A 20,526-nucleotide genomic window follows, 5' to 3' on the forward strand; every position below is an offset into this window, starting at 1 on the left:
CGAGGAATTAGAGATGTTAGATGAGAAACGCTTGGAAGCTCAACAACAGATCGAGTTTTATCAAGCTAGAATTTCCCGGGCTTTTGACAAAAAGGTCCGATTTAAAGAAGGAGATCTAGTGCTCGCTGTTCGAAGGCCTATGATTCTCACTTCTAAGAAGAAAGGCAAATTTGAACCTAAATGGGAAGGACCGTTCGTGATAGAAACAGTCTATTCAAACGGTGCATATCGCCTGGTTACTCAGGATGGCAACAAATTGATGATGCCAATAAATGGGAAGTTCCTGAAAAAGTATTATCCATAATACGTTCAGGATAACCTATGTAAAACGGGAAGTTCCTAGAGAATCCTGTATAGGATATTTCAGGATAACCCGATATCAGTTGATTATTCTAAATGAAGACTGATCATGTGAATAATCTATTCTTAATTGTTATAAAAATGATTAAGATCTCCTTACTACCTTTGTTGAGATGAGATTCAATGATAGTTAATCTTTCCTCACAAAACCCTGTCACGTGATCATGGAAGAGGAGATTCGATGATTAGTAATCTCACACCATGAAACCCTCACTGATCGGATTAACCAATAGTCATCAATCCGTATCAGTCAACAAATTATTTTGTGTCAAATTCTTATGTTTGAAATCAAAATTTCCCACCGAGTAGTTTGTGCAAATCAACAAACTCATTGTTATTTGCACCCTACTCCTATTCCTCACTTGGTCAAACCTTTAAACAGTTAGGACCAAAGTCAAAATCCCCTCTCGATTCGTTCCATGAACGAGAGGTCTACAAATTGAGCGATCAAACTTTCTTACAGTTAGGATCGTCTCAAAGCTCCTACTTGGTCAAACCTTACTACAGTTAGGACCACAGTCAAAATCTCCTTTCGATTCATTTTTGCGAACGAAAGGTCCACTTTTGAATTGAGTAATCAAACCTTATGACAGTTAGGATTATTCAAACCAATCCAGATTCTCTAAGTGGAGATCCCACTTTACCAGGAGATAGAATATAAAATTCTTCCTCTCCGATTTTTGGGTTTATCTCTACCAACAAACAAGAGACCAGGAGATAGAATATAAAATTCTTCCTCTCCAATTTTGGGTTTATCTCTACCAACAAACAAGAGACCAGGAGATAGAATATAAAACTCTTGCTCTCCGATTCTGGGTTCATCTCTACCAACAAACAAGAGACCAGGAGATAGAATATAAAATTCTTCCTCTCCGATTTCGAGTTCGTTGTCCTATATAGGAAACATAACCTACTCACACTGTAAAATCCATGTTATTCACACATGGGGGATGTTATTTCTATCCCTTATTAGAGATAAGTCTTGTTTGTTGGAAATTTGCAGTAAAAAGACAATGAAAGAAAAATTTGACTTGTATTCCTCTCAAAATCGATTATAATTTGGATTCCGATTACAAAAGAGAGGAGAATGAATTTGATTCTCCCCTTTGTTTAATTCTGGGTTCTTTACGGTGGCGATGAGATGCCTCCCTCGAATGCTCGCGTCGAGTTTGCTTCTCGTTGACGATCCGAACGTCTTGATTCACTGGAATGTGGTCTTCTCCTCACGATTTGATATTGTGGAGAACTTGCGTGGCAAGTTTTGAAAATAACTCTCAACGAGTTGATAAATCTGAACGAGTTTTAGAAGAACTTGCAGAGCAAGTTTTGAACTCTGATCGAGTTGATAACTCTGAACGAGTTTGAACTCTTGAAAAAGAGTTGATTTGAATCGAAAGTCGGTTATAAGCCAAGGGAATGCTCCTGTGGTCGATCGTTGTTGAGGATGAACGTCGATCTCCCCCTTGCTGCCAAGCTAAAGATTTCCTCTTTGCTGCCCAAAAGGAAGAATCCAAGAGCCCAGAGCCAAAAAAGCCCCGAACTCAGTTGAGTTTCTGATATTTATAGGGGGTTACGGGTGGTAACTGCCCCCTTAATTTGCTCCTCTTGGTTCCTTAAAAATACGAGAGTCGTCGGATTGTAACTCCCGATGTTGATTGTGAAGGCTGTTGAATTGGGGCCTTTATTAGTTGTTGTGAAGGTCGTCAGATTGTAACCTTCTACGTGAAAGTCCTCAAATTGTAGCCTTCTGGAAGTCGTCAGATTGTAACTTCTATCATCGGTGTTTGATGGGGGATCAACTATCTATTGTGATTTTTAGACAGCCTACAGAACCCCCTCCAAAGTTTTCGAAAGTTCGCGGTTGACTGGGACGAATTTTCGGAATACTTTGGATCTCAACTCTGATCTTGGAGCTGTTGATTCCTTGTCACAAAGGAGTTGTTCTATGCACTCGCTTCGAAGGCAGCTTGGTTGAAGGGATTTTCCACGTAGGACCTGTGTGAAGGTATGCGCCATAATCCTGCTTCTGGAATGTGAGGGTGGACCCTGCATTTTGAACTTGAGATGCAGGTTTCACCCTTGCATGTGGAATTTGGAATACGGGTGTGACCTCGGCGTTCGATTTTTGCATCGTGGGTCTGACCTCAACGTTTTGACTTAAGACATGGGAGCGGCTTCCGTGCATTTTTGACTAAGTCTTTGAGACTTGTCTTTGACGCATCTGTTTTAAGTCTCGACTCACATCCATTAAGCTGATGGGCATGCACACGTGCGTAGGATTTTTGGCAAACCCTCAGCCATCAACGGATTTGATAAGCCTTTACCGACTACCGTTTGAGTCGGGCTAGCATGTGGATTGTCTAAGTCCGTTCCACATGTAACGTTGTGCTAAGAGAATGAACTCTCTTAGTCTTGATGCTATGATTTTGAATACATAGACTTTGTCATTTTGACGGGAAAAGACTAACCGGCAACGCGTGTTAGGCGTAGGCTTATCTCTAATTAGGGATCGAGATAAAGTCCCCCATGCGTGTGAGGCATGGATTTTGATGTCCTTTTCACGGTAAAAGACTAACCGGCAACGTGTGTTAGACATTGACTTATCCCTACTTAGGATTCAGGATAAAATTCCCCATGCGTGTAAGGCATGGATTTTGGCGTTATTAATAACGACCTGCTACGATATTGAATACGTAGGCTTTGCTATTATTACGGGAATAGGCTACCCGGCAACATGTGTTAGATGCAGACTTATCCTTACTCAGGATTCAGGATAAAATTCCCTATGCGTGTAAGGCATGGATTTTGGCGTTATTAATAACGACCTGCTACGATATTGAATAGTAGGCTTTGCTATTATTACGGGAATAGGCTACCCGGCAACATGTGTTAGATGCAGACTTATCTCTATTTAGGGGTCGAGATAGATTCCCCCAGGCATGAATCCTGGTGTCTTTTTCACGGCGAAAGATTAACCGGCAACGCGTGTTAGGCGTAGACTTATCTCTAATTAGGGATCGAGATAAAGTCCCCCATGCGTGAAGGCATGGATTTTTGGTGTCATTTCTTCCTGTGTGGCTTGAAACACCGAAAGAAAGTTGGAAGTGCCAGAGGTATAGTATTAACTTGGCACGAATTTTCACCTAAAGTAAAATTCAAAAAATTTCTTTATTATCACTAGGATAATTCTAGAAACTCTTTAATCCGCTGGGGATTTTATAATGAAAACTTGTTATTCTTGTTGAGAAAGAATTAACAAGTTCATTAGGGGGAGGTTGACTGTTAGAGGTGTTATGTTAACATAACAGTATTTTATGGACCTATCGCTCTATTGAAGAGAGTCGATAAGTTGATTTGATCGTCAGAGGTGTGGTGTTAACTTGACGGGTTTGTGGACCTATCGCTCCATTGAAGAGAGTCGATAAGCGGATTTTGTCAGAGGTGTAGTGTTAACGTGACAAGAAAGATATTGCTATGGAAGCAATTTAGAGGTGTATTGTTAACGTGACAAGATTTGTGTTGCGATTGGAGCAACTTTGGAGACTTACCATCCTATTGACGAGGATTGATAAGTGGGTTTTGTCAGAGGTGTATTGTTAACGTGATAAGATTTTGTGTTGCGATTTGAGCAACTTTGGGGACTTATCATCCTATTGACGAGGATTGATAAGTAGATTTTGTCAGAGGTGTATTGTTAACGTGACAAGATTTTGTGTTGCGATTTGAGCAACTTTGGGGACTTATCATCCTATTGACGATGATTGGTAAGTGGGTTTTGTCAGAGGTGTATTGTTAACGTGACAAGATTTTGTGTTGCGATTTGAGCAACTTTGGGGACTTATCATCCTATTTACGAGGATTGATAAGTGGGTTGTCAGAGGTGTATTGTTAACGTGACAAGATTGGTGTTGCGATTTGAGCAACTTTGGGGACTTATCATCCTATTGACGAGGATTGATAAGTGGGTTTTGTCAGAGGTGTATTGTTAACATGACAAGAGAGGACCTATCATCCTATTGGTAAGGATTGATAAGTTGATTGTCAGAGGTGTATATTGTTAACGTGACAAATTAGGAGTAATGCGAGTTGAATGCATACTCTGTGGGGATGATGATCGTCAGAAGTGTAATGTTAACTCGACGATGTGAAAGATTCGTTACTCTTAATCCAGTGGATTCCAAGTAATCAACCCCCAGTCTTGATTAAGACTTAGCAGGGGAATAAAAAGAGGTAGACAATGCACATCACCTAGTGTGGTACTATCCATGAAGTCGGAATAGAGTCACATCACCGGGTAGGCCATTATCTGATGAGTTTGACTATCAGAGGTAACTGTTAACGTGATAGTTGTTGGACCCGCCATCCTACTGAAGAGGATTGACTTCAGTGGCCGTAGTATCTTTCCCTTCTGACTGGGAAGAGTGAGCCTGGTCCAGTTGCTCAGGAGAAGATTGAGCTTGGTCTGATTGCTCGGGCTGATCTTGCCTACTTCGTTCTTCAGCTTTGATCCTGGCAATGATTTTTTGAGCATGCTCGCCTTGAGAGATTAGCTGTCTCCAGGAACGGCATTCTGCAACTCCTATTCGCCCTTGAGGGTGCCAATGAACAATCGAGCCAGTATGGCATCGTTCGATATTATATTTCCAGTCTGTGACTTGAAATGATAAATATGTTGGTTCGGTGATCCCGTGCCGTCAAAAATTTGTAGCGTCAGGACCTTGAACTTTGGAGGATAAGGGGTTGCATCCCATTCGGCAGGATAGGGCCTGATAACTCCCTCATCTTGGAGCTCGCTTCTGTTAGCAATGGCTTTAAGGCGGGCTTCCAATTCTTCCATTTTGGCAGACTGAAGATTCTGCTCGTTCTCAGTCTCTCTTCCTTCATCAGAAGAAGACTCCAGTCTGTGGGCTTCTTGGTCAGAAGCCGCATCATCAACCACTTTTCTCTTCCCTTTGCTTGTGTGAGGTCGGGATGAAGGTGCTTTTCCTCTCCGGGAAGATTCTTGCCTAAGCGGCGAATCTGTCTCCTGATATTTGGCCTTGTTTGCGACGATTTGAGTCAACATAGCCATGAGTTCATTGATGGCCTCCTGCTGTGATTTGAGCATGGTCTCCTGCTCATCAACTCTCTTCGCGAGATCTTCATGGTTCCCCGTCATATAAGCGAAGCTCTTATGTTCAACAAAAGAGCTTGATGACTGGGACTCTGCAATGGCTGAGTGTTCGTCATCGGAATTAGTTCCTCTGGCTAAACTCCGATAGTTGATAGGAGGAATGGCTCCTGTTCGAGTCCGAGTACGTTGGTAGATTCCTTCAAACTCGTTAGTGATTTCTCTGACGCTTGGAGAACGATCTGTCTCTGGCTCGTCAGAACTAAGGTTTGATGATCTTCCTCTGCCAACCATGTTAGAAGTGACTCCAATGTATTCATCCTCTAAAGTCTTCTTCCTGTGAGGATGTCGTCGATTATTGAGCAAAACAACATTCGTCGGTTGGTTGAACATCGACAGCAATTCCCGCAAGTCAGAGACTTGGGATGAACCTCTCACAGAGCGTGAGGGTAAAGATGGAACCCCCTGTCCGTTAAAGGATGGGACTGGTTCTTGGTAAACATGAATTTTAAATCCATGTTGATCATTTTGAACATGACGAATCACATCGTGTTCCAAAGAAGAAACACGAGGGTCGTGTTTAGCTTGATTAACGCAAGACCAAAGTCTGCGTTTTGCTAGTAAAACGCAGTCCTGCAATCTACGTTCGGATTCTGAAACGCACTCCTGAGAGTTGCGTTCAGTTTGCAAAACGCACTCCTGAGAGTTGCGTTTTGGTTCTGGGACGCACTCTTGAGAGTTGCGTTCAGGTTTTGGGACGCACTCTTGAGAGTTGCGTTCAGCCAGATCAACGCAGGTTTGATGTCTGCGTTTAAATGATAGAACGCACTCCTGAGAGTTGCGATTGAGTTCTGAAACGCACTCCTGAGAATTGCGTTCTGTCAAATCAACGCAGTTTTGAGGTCTGCGTTTTGATGTTAGAACACGCCTCTGAAAGCTGTGTTCTATCTGGGAAACGCACACCTGAGGGTTGCGTTTAGCTTGGCTTATGCAGAGCTCATGTTGAGGCTCGCAAACGCGGAGTTCGCGTTGATTGGAGGATCGACTTTTTTGGCGTTGTGCCGAAATCGAGTCTTCTCCTTTAGAGAGGGGACTGTATGAATAGTGCAACCCCATGGGAGATAGTCTTTAGATGAGTTGGCTACAACTGGAGCTTTAGTCTCCTCGGAAACTTTGTGGATCTTGCGCATAGCCTTGGGGCTAAAGGATCCAAGAGAATGATCTGGATTCTCTCCTTTGTTTAATTCTGGGTTCTTCACGGTGGCGATGAGATGCCTCCCTCGAATGCTCGCGTCGAGTTTGCTTCTCGTTGACGATCCGAACGTCTTGATTCACTGGAATGTGGTCTTCTCCTCACGATTTGATATTGTGGAGAACTTGCGTGGCAAGTTTTGAAAATAATTCTCAACGAGTTGATAACTTTGAACGAGTTTTAGAAGAACTTGCAGAGCAAGTTTTGAACTCTGATCGAGTTGATAACTCTGAACGAGTTTGAACTCTTGAAAAAGAGTTGATTTGAACCGAAAGTCGGTTATAAGCCAAGGGAATGCTCCTGTGGTCGATCGTTGTTGAGGATGAACGTCGATCTCCCCCTTGCTGCCAAGCCAAAGATTTCCTCTTTGCTGCCCAAAAAGAAGAATCCAAGAGCCCAGAGCCAAAAAAGCCCCGAACTCAGTTGAGTTTCTGATATTTATAGGGGGTTACGGGTGGTAACTGCCCCCTTAATTTGCTCCTCTTGGTTCCTTGAAAATACGAGAGTCGTCGGATTGTAACTCCCGATGTTGATTGTGAAGGCTGTTGAATTGAGGCCTTTATTAGTTGTTGTGAAGGTCGTCAGATTGTAACCTTCTACGTGAAAGTCCTCAAATTGTAGCCTTCTGGAAGTCGTCAGATTGTAACTTCCATCATCGGTGTTTGATGGGGGATCAACTATCTATTGTGATTTTTAGACAGCCTACAATAAGCCTACATCTAACACATGTAGCCTACATATTCAACATTATAGTTCAAAGTCTAAAAGAGTTTAATTCTTTTAGCACAACGTTATATGTGAAACGGACCTAGATAATTCACATACTAGCCCGACTCAAACGGTAATCGGTAAAGGCATATCAAATCCGTTGATGGTTGAGGATTTGCCAAAAATTCTATAAGTATTATGGTTATTTATTCTAAACAAGAATGAGTAATCATAATAAAAAAAGTGTTTAAACAAAACTACAAAAATTATATGTTCTCCAATTACAAAAATTTATATTGACTAATCTGATTTTCAAGTTTTGAAAGCTCTAATGCATAAGCCTGTTCAAGCTCAGCTGCCAATTTAATTTTGAAGGCTTCTTCATCAACACTGTGAAGCGCGGCAACCTCTTATTCCTTTTCAGCAAGTATTTTATCTTGAAGGTTCAGCTGCTGTAACAGGTTTTCTTCAACTTGAATTTCCTGCGTCAACTCGGACTCCAAGACCTCATGAGCATCCTTGGCCATTGCAAGTTCCTCCTCTAAGTGAGCTATTTCCGCTCGACTCGATTCTAAATCCCGGCATAGATTAACCTTGGCTTGTGTTCTTCTGCCAACACTCACCCTAAGTTGATCGCTCTGGGCTCTTAACTTTTGAAGTTCCAGATTAGCTGATTTTTGGGAATCACGCCACGCCTGCAATTTGGATTCCATGTGGGAAGCGATATAAGAGAGTATGCATTTGGTGTGAAGAGTCTGAAGGAGTTCAACATGTCGCCTCAAGTCAACCAAATAAGCGTTGGTTGAATCAGCTAACTCATTGTACCCTTCTTCTCTGAACCCTGATATAAAACGCTCAAAAGATTTGTTATAACTCTCAAAGTACGATCCTTTGAAGAGAATACGATCGACCATAGAGTTCAAAAAGGTAATGAAGCCTTGGAGATTGGAACAGATGACAGCTTTGTCCGGATCGTCGTCGACCAATAACGCTTGGATATGGTCTGATAATGATGAAGAAGGAGCTGTGATGAGGACAAATATGTTAGTACAAAATACATGCGTGCGTGCATAACGACGAGGTTGAGGTGTACCAAGTTTAACAGAAGTACCTTCAGCACGATCTTGTTCACCTAATGGGGGTAGTCCGGCCTCCTGAGCAGCCAAAGTCGGTTCAGGAATAGCAGCTTTTGACGCACTAGCTACGTCAGAAAATTTTTCAATCTCAATTTCAGAGAACTTTGGGTCTAAGTTGAGAGGCTCCTTGGGAGAATATTCTGCAAACAAAAGAATCATAATAAGTATAATGGAATGATAATCCGAAATTTAAAACAAGTTATGGGTAAAACTTACCAGCTCTGGACACCATATCTGATGATGTACCAACTTCTTCAGTTGGTCTCGCTTTTGTTGCAACCGGGCTAATTTGGGGAGTGACGCTGACTTCTATCATCATGGGGTCTATAGGAGTAGAAGGTTGAGGTTCAAGAACCGATGATTGCAAATCAACCTCAGTTCCTACCCATGGCACGAGTTCACTACCCTCCGGTCGATCAGACGTTCCAATGATTATAGTAGTATCAGTTCCAGCAACTGGTCCTATAATTCAAACGCTTATATGATTAATCAAGTTAAAATATATATGTATGCATATATGGAGTTTACAGAATAGAGGTCTTACTTTCAGAAGGACCTGCTTCTGTTGAACCGACTCCAACGTTGGATTCTGTGGCTGCACCAGGAGTTTTCCCCAATAATAAGTCGGAGATATATTGATGGTCGCCTTCAAAGAGATCAAAATCGAGGTGATGCTCATTGAATTCCTCGACCTCTGTTGCATGCGTAGTCTTTCCTCCAACAGATTCTTTCATTATGGCATCTACAGAACGTGTTGAATCGTAAATGACACGTAAATTCAAACGAATTTGCTCAAGACAAAGATTAATTACCTTCGTTGGTCGGGACGGATTCGAGAGCTTCACCACTTGTACCTGCTTCTTTTAGTTTAACTAAAAGGAGACCAAGCGCACAAGTTCTCGACTCCCTACAGAAGTTGAGCATGAAATAAGTTTGAGCATTAAGAAATGTAAAAGCGATAAAAAACAAATAATTACCTTGTTCATCAGAAGAAACACTACGACCAGACGTCTCTTCTAGAACAGGAAGATGAACGCGTGGTTTGGAGACAACTTTCTTTTGTCTCTTCGGTGGATGTGCTTCAGAACCTTCGTGACGACGTTTGGTGCGTAATTCAGTGCTGGGAGGGACTTGAGTTTGAGCTTGAGTGGAAGATTGAGATCTTTGCCTACGAACGAGAGGCACTGTATCCTCTTCATCCTCTTCGTCTCCACTGAGAACGTCTACCGTCATCCGATTAGGATAGGTCATGACGACTCTCTCTCTACGTTTTTTCGGAGCAGCTTGTGGTTGGGCCGGAGCAACGGAAGGTCTTACAAGTCCCCTTTCAAAGAAAGAATCAGGGAGACCAGCTCTTTCATCAGAACTCGAGCCAATCTCACCCGCCTCTTCAGAAGTTTCGGTCGCTTCACTATCAAATTCCTCTTCACTACCAGCTGGAAGAACCGGTTCTTTTCCTTTTCTCGAGGATTCAGCAGCCCCTTTTCCTCGAGTCGACATCATAGCCTCATGAGTCGCCTCTGTCGCTTGCTGCGGAGCTGCTTCTTCCTCTGAGTCTGATATCCTCTTACGTCGAGTGACAATATTGGTAGCTATCAACCATTTGCAAAAGAGGAAGGTCATCCGTAGGGGCGGCGCCTCTAAGGGAAGATCGAATTCAACATTCGTGCAGCCGGCGATGCTCCAAAACCAAGCTCTCGCCCCGTCGATGAGTCCACCTCGAAAGCTAATGTGGCGGTTTGGATTGCCGATATATATCTGATCATAGCCGAACTGACGGACGAATCGACATGGAAAGTAATGTTCAATGTAACAAACATTTCTTACCCGGAATAACAAATAACCAGGTCGAATGTTCATCAACCACCTGAAGCACCCGACATCCAAGATGGTGCGATTCTGCCTTGGGTCTTCAGCATCCACTAAGGTAGTATTGTAGGTACTGGAGAACTGAGGGAAGCAGGGGAAGAATTCCCAACACTTGTGAATTTTGAAGTGCCTTGTGATATCCGGCCATCGATGTTTGATGAGATGCTGATGAGCAGTGTAATGATTTCAGAAATAAAAGGTTGGGCTTAGTTGGTGAGTCGCTTGGTAGAGAGCTGTGGGCAAATATCCATCTTCAAAACACTATGGATGTTGATTCCCGTCAAGCTCTCACAACGAAAGCTACAATCAAATAGCTTTCGGGTCGACAGTCGGAAAGGGCAAATAGGAGACTTTTCACACAGATCGAGAAGAGTTACAATTTGACGACACTTCCGACAGCTGATGAAAACCCTATTCAGTGGCCTTCACGATCGTTGGTGAGAGTTACAATCTGACGACTCTCATATCTTATAACAGGCAAAGACCAATAAACAATGGCCTTTGCAATGTCATGGCAGACGATGTTACAAGTCAACAACCTCTATCAAACGTAGAAGTTTAATTCTGCGTTTCTCAAATTCGAAACGCACACAACTTGTGCGTTCTCCAGCGAATGTCTAACTCTGCAACGCAGAGTTCAAGCACCAAACGCACACATAACGTGCGTTCTTCAATAGGTTCAACTACGTGTCCCAAACTCTGGACGCAGAGTTGAGCTTCAACGCACACGGCCTGTGCGTCTCAAATCTCTAACAGAGATTTAACTCTGCATCTCAAGCCTTGGACGCAGAGTTAAAGCCCATAACGCCAACTGAGGCGTTTTGACTTGTTCAAACGCAAGTCGAACGGCCTCAAAACCGTTATCCCACGTTCTGAGGGATTCTCGCCCACAAAGGAGCGGAAATAGGGGTTGGTTGCACTCCACATCACCCTATAAATAACCAACTTACTCAACTGAGTAAGGGGTTGGCGGGTTGATAGGTTGATCAATCGGTTTCTGAGATCAAAACCGCAAAGAGTTGAGGGGAGCTGGTATCAAAACCACCCAAGGTCAACAAATCTCGGCAGTTGAGTAATCGGAAGGAAGAGATCTTCGGGAGATCAAGGAACTGATCAACGATCAGTTAATCAAATCCCGAAGGATCCTTTCATCAAAGGTATCATCCACTTGGCAATTAACCGAATTTTCGGTTCCAACAACTCTGTTACAGAGTTTTAACTCATTCTGAGTTCTTAAACTCGTTAAGAGTTCTTAATTAGCTTGCAACGCAAGTTAATCACATCAAACCAGACATTCGGTTTTCAACAACTCTTATCAGAGTTCTTAACTCGTTCAGAGTTCTTTACACTCGTTAAGAGTTCTAAACCGAAGTCATCAAGCACTTCAATTGTTCCAGTGAAGAAGGACGGTCGGATCGTCAACGGAGAGCAAGTTCGACGCGATCAATCGAAGGAGGCACTCCACCGCTACCAAGAAGAACCCAGTTTTAAACAAAGGGGAGAATCAAATTCATTCTCCTCTCTTTTGTAATCGGAATCCAAATTGTAATCGATTTTGAGAGAATACAAGTCAAATTTTCTTTCTTTGTCTTTTTACATCAAATTTCCAACAAACAAAAGATGGCGACTCCGCTGGGGACTAGCTTCTCTGACGAGGAAGTGGTGGCGCAATCCGACGTTCACCTTACAGGAACCACCGTCGAAACTCTCGTCGTAGAGTTCGACCAAGCCAAGTATGAGGAGGTCCTCTCCTCTGGGTCCCTTAGCCCAAAAGCTAGGCGTGATACCCACAGGACCTCTACGGAGGTCAACACTACTGCTGAGATGCCAAAGAAAGCCCTCTCCTTTGGCCAAGACCTTAAACTCGCTCTGCGAGTTGAAGATTCCTCCCCCGTATCACTACGGCAAATAATAGGTCAAAAAAGACCTATGTCGGAGGAAAGCCCAACCAACGCCGACGATGCCGCGGCCAAGGCCTTGAAACAGGCTAAGAAAAATGCTGCTCGACGAAGGAGAAGATCCTTACGGCGAGCATACTTGCGGAACAGCCAAGCTACTGCACAACGCAAAGACTGCGTTTCTGAGCTTGTGCCCGAACTGTGCGTTTCTGCTCCAGAACGCACACTTCGTGGCAATGAACCCGACTATGAGCCTCGGGTTATTCAACTCAAACGCGACCCTCAGTGGCGCGTTGTTCAACATAGACGCACACCTCAAAAGTGCGTCCCAAAACGTGACCTCCAAAGGCACGTTCAATCATTCAAACGCACGCCACAACCGTGCGTTCAGTCAAAACAAGACCCTCAAGGGTCTGTTCAAACAACCAAACGCACACCACAAGTGTGCGTTCAATCAAAACCCGACCCTCAGGGGTCTGGGTCATCAAACAAACGCACGCCACAAGTGTGCGTTCAATCAAAACCCGACCCTCAGGGGTCTGGGTCATCAAACAAACGCACGCCACAAGTGTGCGTTCAATCAAAACCCGACCCTCAGGGGTCTGGGTCATCAAACAAACGCACGCCACAAGTGTGCGTTCAATCAAAACCCGACCCTCAGGGGTCTGGGTCATCAAACAAACGCACGCCACAAGTGTGCGTTCAATCAAAACCCGACCCTCAGGGGTCTGGGTCATCAAACAAACGCACGCCACAAGTGTGCGTTCAATCAAAACCCGACTCTCAGGGGTCTGGGTTATCAACCAAACGCACATCACAAGTGTGCGTTCCAGCAAAGAACGACCCTCAGGGATCTGTTTCTTCATCTAAACGCACACCACAAGTGTGCGTTCAAACAAAGAACGACCCTCAGGGGTCTGTTTCAACATCAAAACGCACACCACAAGTGTGCGTTCAATCAGGACAAGATCCACAAGGATCTAGTCCATCAATCAAACACAGGCCTCAGCCTCGTGTTTATAAACCTAAACGCGACTCTCGTGTTTCTTATCAAGAGCATGACACGGTCCGTCAGGTTCAAAAGGGACAACATGGATTTGAGATTCATGTTCAACCCATCCAAGGGCAGGGGGTTCCATCTCCACCTTCACGAGATCTTTCTCAGGTCTCCGACCTGCGTGAATTGCTGTCAAGAGGAAAGCCAACACAGCAAGTGGCTCATTCATGCCAGTGTGAACGGCTCATTTCTGCTGTCCTCTCCGAATGCAGTTGTTGCTCATCGACGCCTAGGCAATCGGTGTTTAATAGGTTGACGAATGTCGCTAGACCTGCTAAACGACAGCGTCGCCACAAGAAGAAGACCTCTGAAATTGAATATCCTGAGGTCACCATCAACATGGTCGGCAGAGGCAAATCCTCACATCCTGATTCTGATGAGTCACAAACAAGTCATTCCCCGACTGTTCGGGAAATTTGTGATGAATTTGAGGGAGTCTATAGGCATACTCGGACTCAGACAGGAGCTATTCGCCCGGTTAACTATCAAAAGTTGGCCAAAGGAATTACAACAAGTGATGAGCATTCGGCAATAGCCGAATCTCAATCTTCGAGCTCGGTCGGACCACAAGAAGTATCTGCTTACATGGCGGGAAATCCTGAGGACATAGCCAAGAGAGTGAACGAACACCAGGTCATGCTCCAGGCGCAACAGGAGACACTTCTCCAATTGAAGGACATGATGGCCCAACTTATTGCTGAAAAAGGCCACAAACCCGAATCTTCCCGGAGGACAACCTCAAAAGGGAAGCAGAAAGCGACCGAGCATTCGGTAATTTGGGGCCAAGTGAGATAACTATCACGATAGAATAATTTTTAACCCATTGGGACAATTTGAACGTGATAAAATGGAATAGTTGAGATAATGGGATAATTAGGAATTGTGATTGAGACAATTTTAAGCGGGATAATTAATGAGGTGACATCTTATTAAAATACTATATTTATTTACTTTTTAATTTAATATTATAACATTATACAATATATTGGAAATGGAGTCGCATGATTTATAGTAAATATGTATAACACATAATACTATTGTTAGTATAATATGATACTAAATTATATTAGTATAACATAGTGGCATAAAAATTAATAAAATACCTTTTAATGATTTCAATGAATTATACTTTAATAATTAATATAATGTGAATATATTATAATAAATTACATTACATTATAACTAAATATTACATTACATTATAAATAAATATTATATTAGATAATGATCAATATAATATTATATCATATTATAATACATTATAATTTAATAAACAGTAACATATAATATATTATAGTATAATCAATATATGTTAATTTATTATATTATAATAAATAAAAAATATTATATAATAATATATCACATTATAATAAATATAATCTGTCCAATTATTATATATTGTATTATTTAATATATCATACTATAGTAATAAGCTCAGTAGAATATAATATAATATAATATTCTTCATGGGGCCCCCTATTGAGATGATGGTCATTTTGGTGTTGAGGGACCAATTCGCAAAGACGCTTTGGAGTCTGAGGGACAACTTTAAGGATTTGACGAATGGGATGGAATTATAGCAAATAAGAGGCACTAGCCCGTTTGGTTCATTAGGTGAAAGTTACTGTAGTCAGGAAACCAAATTGAAAACCGACTCCGCTACAGTAACTTTCACCCAAAATCACTAGATTTTGAGGAGAAATGGTCGGAAGCTGCCACATTAGATCTTTAACTACCGCATCAGCATTTTTTTTACACAACCAAACAATATAAATAAGTAAAAGGTACTGTAACAACTACCTAACAACTACAGTAACTTTCAAAAAAAACAACCCAACCGAACAGCCCCTAATATTCAAAATAATGATGAGGACGAGAGAGAGAGAGAGAATTGGGGTTGTTAGGGTTTGCTAGGGTTATTGGAGGATGTCGACGGCGGCGACGTATGAATTGCCTGAATCTCCGGCGAAGAAGGCAAAGATGACGACGATGACGGTGACGCCAAAGGAGGAGGGACCTGTCTACGGCGTTGATGATGATGAGGACGAGATCTACAACGATGGTCTCCATATGATGACCGCCGAAGAGATTGATCGCTACGAAGAAGCTGTCATGCGCAGCGATGTAAACCCCCCTTTAGCCCTTACCCTAAAAATCCGTTAAAATATGCCAATTATTCTAATTAATTTATTCTTCTTCTTCCTCCTCATTAAATATTCTTCCTCTATAGGGATTTGAGGTTCCTGAGTTCCCTAATGTTTTTGCTTTCGGTCTCATCACACCCATTATGAATAATATCTCCGCGAAGTTCAGGGGGAAAATTCTTAAATATGCCCGCTTTGCCATCGACCGGCATAACGAAGAGAGAGCGAAAGAGGTGCTGCTTCTTTTTACTCCCCCAATACGAATCTACGACGGGATCTTTAAAATATATAATTGTTAAAACTTGTTATTATTGTTACAGGGTGCCAGGGAACTCCGTCTCGATATCACGGGAATCGTCAACTGTAATGCAGAGGTCTCTTGCCCTGTCAACTATTACATCACTTTCGAGGCCAAAGATCTCGACATGAATGAGCTCGATCAGTATGAAGCCATGGTGGTCACCAGAGTCCGTCATGACGACGACAATGTTCCAATCTTCAGGAAAAAGACCAAACCAACTAATCCACCAGTGCCCACAGAGGTATAATTCCTGGTTGAGACATGCCAATTTAATTTGAACAGAAGCACACATGCATGGTTCGCTTCTTAGTTTTTGTCCTCTTTTTTTTATGCAAGAAACTAAAGCATGGTTGTCACCGGAAATTTGGCTAGTTTTATTTGCCAATGAGACAGAGGCGGAGCAACTAATAATATGCTTACTTTCCCCTTCTTACCATCTTCTTGGTCTTGCCAATGAGACAGAGGCGGAGCAACTAATAATATGCTTACTTTCCCCTTCTTACCATCTTCTTGGTCTGTGAAGGGTGTGTGGACGCACACACATGTTCATTCTAAAAGCTTGTGCATTTTTTAGATTCACAAATAATGGCCTCTTTATGTTGCGAACTGTCCCTATTTGCTTCAATTTCTGATGCACTTATCATATCAGCTTATATTCTCAATAATTATAATTTCAATGGTTAAATTTTCACCTTCACCTCCTCAGCACGTTCTCCCTTCACATGGTTTGGTGGCATTAAGGGATTGCTCGTATCATTCAGCGTCTTATTGGCATGATTGGAGTCTACTCATTATCAAGATTTAAAAATTTGACCAATACCATTTTGCATATACCAAATTGGAGAAGGAGCCTTTCAATCCTCTATCACTCTCTACATCTTGTTCAGTATGCAATAATTTCAATCAAAACATGGCCTGTTTTGGCTTTTTTGGGTATGCAAGGCAGATTGGACATATAGAGCAATTTATTGTGCAAAGTCAAATTGAGTATGTGAATGAATTCCCATTGAGAATTGCATCCAAGGATGGGATCATCCAAGCTAGATATCTAGTTTAGACCAGCAATATTATATCGTTTTATTGATTTAAATGAATTTTTTGATGAGATGCATGAGCACTTCAAACCCGATTGAAAAACATTTAGGGTCTGTTTGGGAACATGGGTTTTGGGTCCTGGATTTAAATCTAGGGTGGCACAAATGCATATCTCATGTTTAGGCATTCTTTTGGGCATGCATTTAAAATCAAATTGTTCATGTGGCTGGATTTTGAAGATCTCATGTTTAGGCATTCTTTTGGGCATGCATTTAAAATCAAATTGTTCATGTGGCTGGATTTTGAAGTCCAAAATTGTTAAATTGATTACCCTGTCTGTACCAGTGATTTGTGGAATTCCAATAGTTTTTCATCTTAATGGTCATCTCCGCTTTATCTCATTAAGGAGCCTTGGCTAGGGATGAGCAAACGATCAATTGGTTTGATTTTGTTCAAATTTTGACAAACCGATACCAAACCGTTAATGATTCAAAACTGAACCAATCCATCCTAAAGCAGTTCGGTCAGCTTAGTTTGGGTTTGTTTGGCATTGGACCAAACTCTGCACAAAATAATGTAACCTGAAGTTTTATGCTCCCCGTTACCTAAAGACCTCAAATACCAATGGAACTAGGAAAGTTCTATTTGTGTTGCTTAATGTCAGGATCCTAGTCCGAAATGAATACAATGCTTAAAGTGTTTTCCAAGACTCAGACTTTTAACTTTCGCCACTACATTCAATTGCTATTTCATGTAAAGATTTACATTTGGTTCCAAGCCCACCCAATTCTAAAGTGCACAATTTATGAACTGAAGTCGCCAAGCCTAATTCATGTTGAATCATTGATAAAAAGAATGACCTTGGTGTATTTATATGAGTTAAACTACCACAATAATAGCTGCATAAGTTTTAGGAATAGACATGGATTTAGTTTGAAGTGTTTTATTTGGTGCAAATGAGTTCGATCAGTTTGGTTTTAAACCGAACCATATTTTTAAAATCTGAATGTCTGAACCGAACCACTAAACTTCGGTCAGTATATTCGGTCTAAGCTGAACTCCTAAATCTCCTAAAACGCTAACAACCTCAAGAGACAACTCCAATGATGGCGAACTTCAAAGACACTGACGACGAACTTCGCGGAGCCCATTTTTTAAAATCCTCCCACTCGATTTTCTTTCTCTCTAGTTTCTTTTGTAACAGGTTAATTCTTTTACCCTTTTCTTCTTGTCAACTCAGTTCTATTTCTGGGGTTATTGCATTAACTATTGTGATTTTGACTCAGTAATTTTCGCCTTCTTGGATGGGTTCGTTTCTAAAGGATTCTTCCAGCAATTATTTTCTTTTTTTTTGACTGATTTATTTGGATAGGTTTGTTATTGAGATGTGGTTATGAAGATTGACTGTGTATTTAATATTTACTGTCATGATTCTAACTGCACAGTTCTGAACAAAATACCATTGTCAAGATTTGTTATGCTAGCCATATTTTTTTTGGTTGGAGAAAAGTCAAAAAGTTTTGTTCAAAATGTCGATTCTTTGTGGGATACATGTTTGAGCAGTAAAAGCTCTTATTGCATGAAAAACACTAGTTCTTGAATATGACAGTGTAAATGTGTAGCTTCTATTTCTGCAATACTGTTGATGCATGTTAAATCATATTTTGCAGCATGGACCAAGTGACTCAAATCGCGCAGTTGGGGACCCAAGCAATGTTTGTGAGACCTGAAGTTGGGACCAAGGGGCAAGAGAGGGGAAGATTGCGACGGATAAGAAAGGGATTGTTTGTGAGACCTGAAGTTGGGACCAAGGGGCAAGAGAGGGGAAGATTGCGACGGATAAGAAAGGGATTCTGAGATATGGTCTCTTTTAGTCAGTTCATATTGTTATGTTATTTTGGCTCATTGGACAGAGCTTGGTTGTATTGTATCTATGGTATATTATGTTTGCAATGGTGTCTTCTATGGATTGTATGCTAAAACTTTACGAGTCTGTAAGAAAGATCTAGTCTGGTTATGTTAAATGCTAAAGAGTTGAGAAACTCGTATTTCTTTCAAGTTGTGTGGTTTAGTTATTTTATATGCGGGGTTTAATAGCATGACTAAGATGATTGCACGAAATGGTTTGATGATGTCCTTTTGTTTTTTAGTTGTAAGCAATTGGGTTTGGTGTAAAGCTGCATTCAAAAGTTTGACATTTTTTGTTGTCCGATGGGAATTGGACTTGTTAAACTCGTATTCCTGTTTTCTTACAGTGGATTCTAGTGGGAATAACACATTGTTGATTTTGGAGCAATTGATTCAGAGATCAAATCTTTTATAGCGTAGCGCGCGAACTTATTCCAAGATTTACCACTAATTATTTTTGGGGGAGTTTGGGGCTACTAGTTCACCACTTTTGCTTAGGGGAGGAGACGAACCAAATATTTAACAAACAGCTTGATTTCTAGTTGCTCAAGTATTTGGTCATAATCCATTTGATTGTTCATTTAATAATAAATGAATAATCTTTGTTATTTGGTTCATAAATGAATAGAAATTAACTATAGGTATATTCAATTTGTTTGTTTAATAAACTATTCATTTATACAATTTAGTCATTAAAATTTGATTTCGCTGCTCGTAAATATAAATAAATGAATTTTTATTTGTGAATATTATATATTAATACGTTGCATATTCATCAGGTGTATCATGTTTGGCTCTATTGCAAGACAAGGATAACATATATTTGTTGAATATCTAATGAATATGGACCGAATAATTTGCAAAGATCACACAAACACTGTTAACGAATATTCGTGAATAGTTATCGAATATTCGAAATACTATCAGAGTCGAATTTGAATTTTGATTTCATGTTGGTTTCGAATTCAAATACAAATCTGAATAGTCGAATAGGAATAGGGACCGAATACGAATATTGCGGTATTCGATTCGAATTTGGTTTGTCTCCACCCTACTTTTGCTGTGCACTCTTTTTGTTGATGATTGTTTCACAGATCCAACATTTTGACCATCTGCAAAATCAAATGTGTATGTTTATTATGATACTCTCAATTACTCATGTTATGTAACAAGAAATTCCAATAAACTGCAGAACTGATATGTATGGACATAGCGAAACAACCCAGAGACAACCTTCTTCGTCCTTTTTTTTCTTTTTTAATTTAAAGTGAAAGAACCCCCACAGACAATCTAAATAAGTTGTTATAACTGATTAGTCTTTAAAACTCATTGCTCGAGTTGAAAAATTCTTTCCAGTGTATGCTACTGCCAAGTCTCATTTCTTCTTTCGTTCTTAGGTCTAGCAAGTAAGTGTTGCACATTATGGCAATCCACAACATTCCCATCCGAGGTTTAGCACTTCAAAGTTTTCATGGAAATACATGGTACATTATTAAATGATGTACGGCTTGAATAAGGTTGCCCCCAACTTACAGTTACTTAACCCGAAGGAAGCTTATATAAGCGGCAAGTTTTGTACATCTTACCTGAAACCACTTGTTCAATTATTTTTGTTCCATATTATCTTATAATCTGATCAACAACAAATGTGACAACTGCAGAGCGCCATTCTCAAGTGAAGGTAAACTAGTGGCACGATGATGCAGCTTACACAAGTTCAATATGGGAGAGAATAGAAAACTATAGGA

General features: G+C 41.2%; 1 protein-coding gene across 1 annotated transcript; it reads left to right on the plus strand.

Annotated features, from left to right (window-relative positions):
• Positions 15,257 to 18,654, plus strand: LOC109841093. Its single transcript, XM_020409959.1, has 4 exons — positions 15,257 to 15,514; positions 15,621 to 15,767; positions 15,855 to 16,076; positions 18,541 to 18,654. Exons 1-4 carry the CDS (start codon positions 15,317 to 15,319, stop codon positions 18,598 to 18,600), a joined length of 627 nt encoding a protein of 208 aa, XP_020265548.1. The 5' UTR covers positions 15,257 to 15,316; the 3' UTR covers positions 18,601 to 18,654.

The sequence above is a fragment of the Asparagus officinalis genome, chromosome 5, assembly GCF_001876935.1.
Source record: "Asparagus officinalis chromosome 5, Aspof.V1, whole genome shotgun sequence".
NCBI lineage: Eukaryota > Viridiplantae > Streptophyta > Magnoliopsida > Asparagales > Asparagaceae > Asparagus > Asparagus officinalis.

Excerpts from the sequence above, each read along its gene's own strand:
- LOC109841093 (XM_020409959.1), top strand. The coding sequence starts at position 15,317 with ATGTCGACGGCGGCGACGTATGAATTGCCTGAATCTCCGGCGAAGAAG. Across the intron at positions 15,768-15,854 it reads ACGAAGAGAGAGCGAAAGAG|GGTGCCAGGGAACTCCGTCT; the intron begins GTGCTGCTTCTT and ends TTATTGTTACAG. Across the intron at positions 16,077-18,540 it reads ATCCACCAGTGCCCACAGAG|CATGGACCAAGTGACTCAAA; the intron begins GTATAATTCCTG and ends CATATTTTGCAG.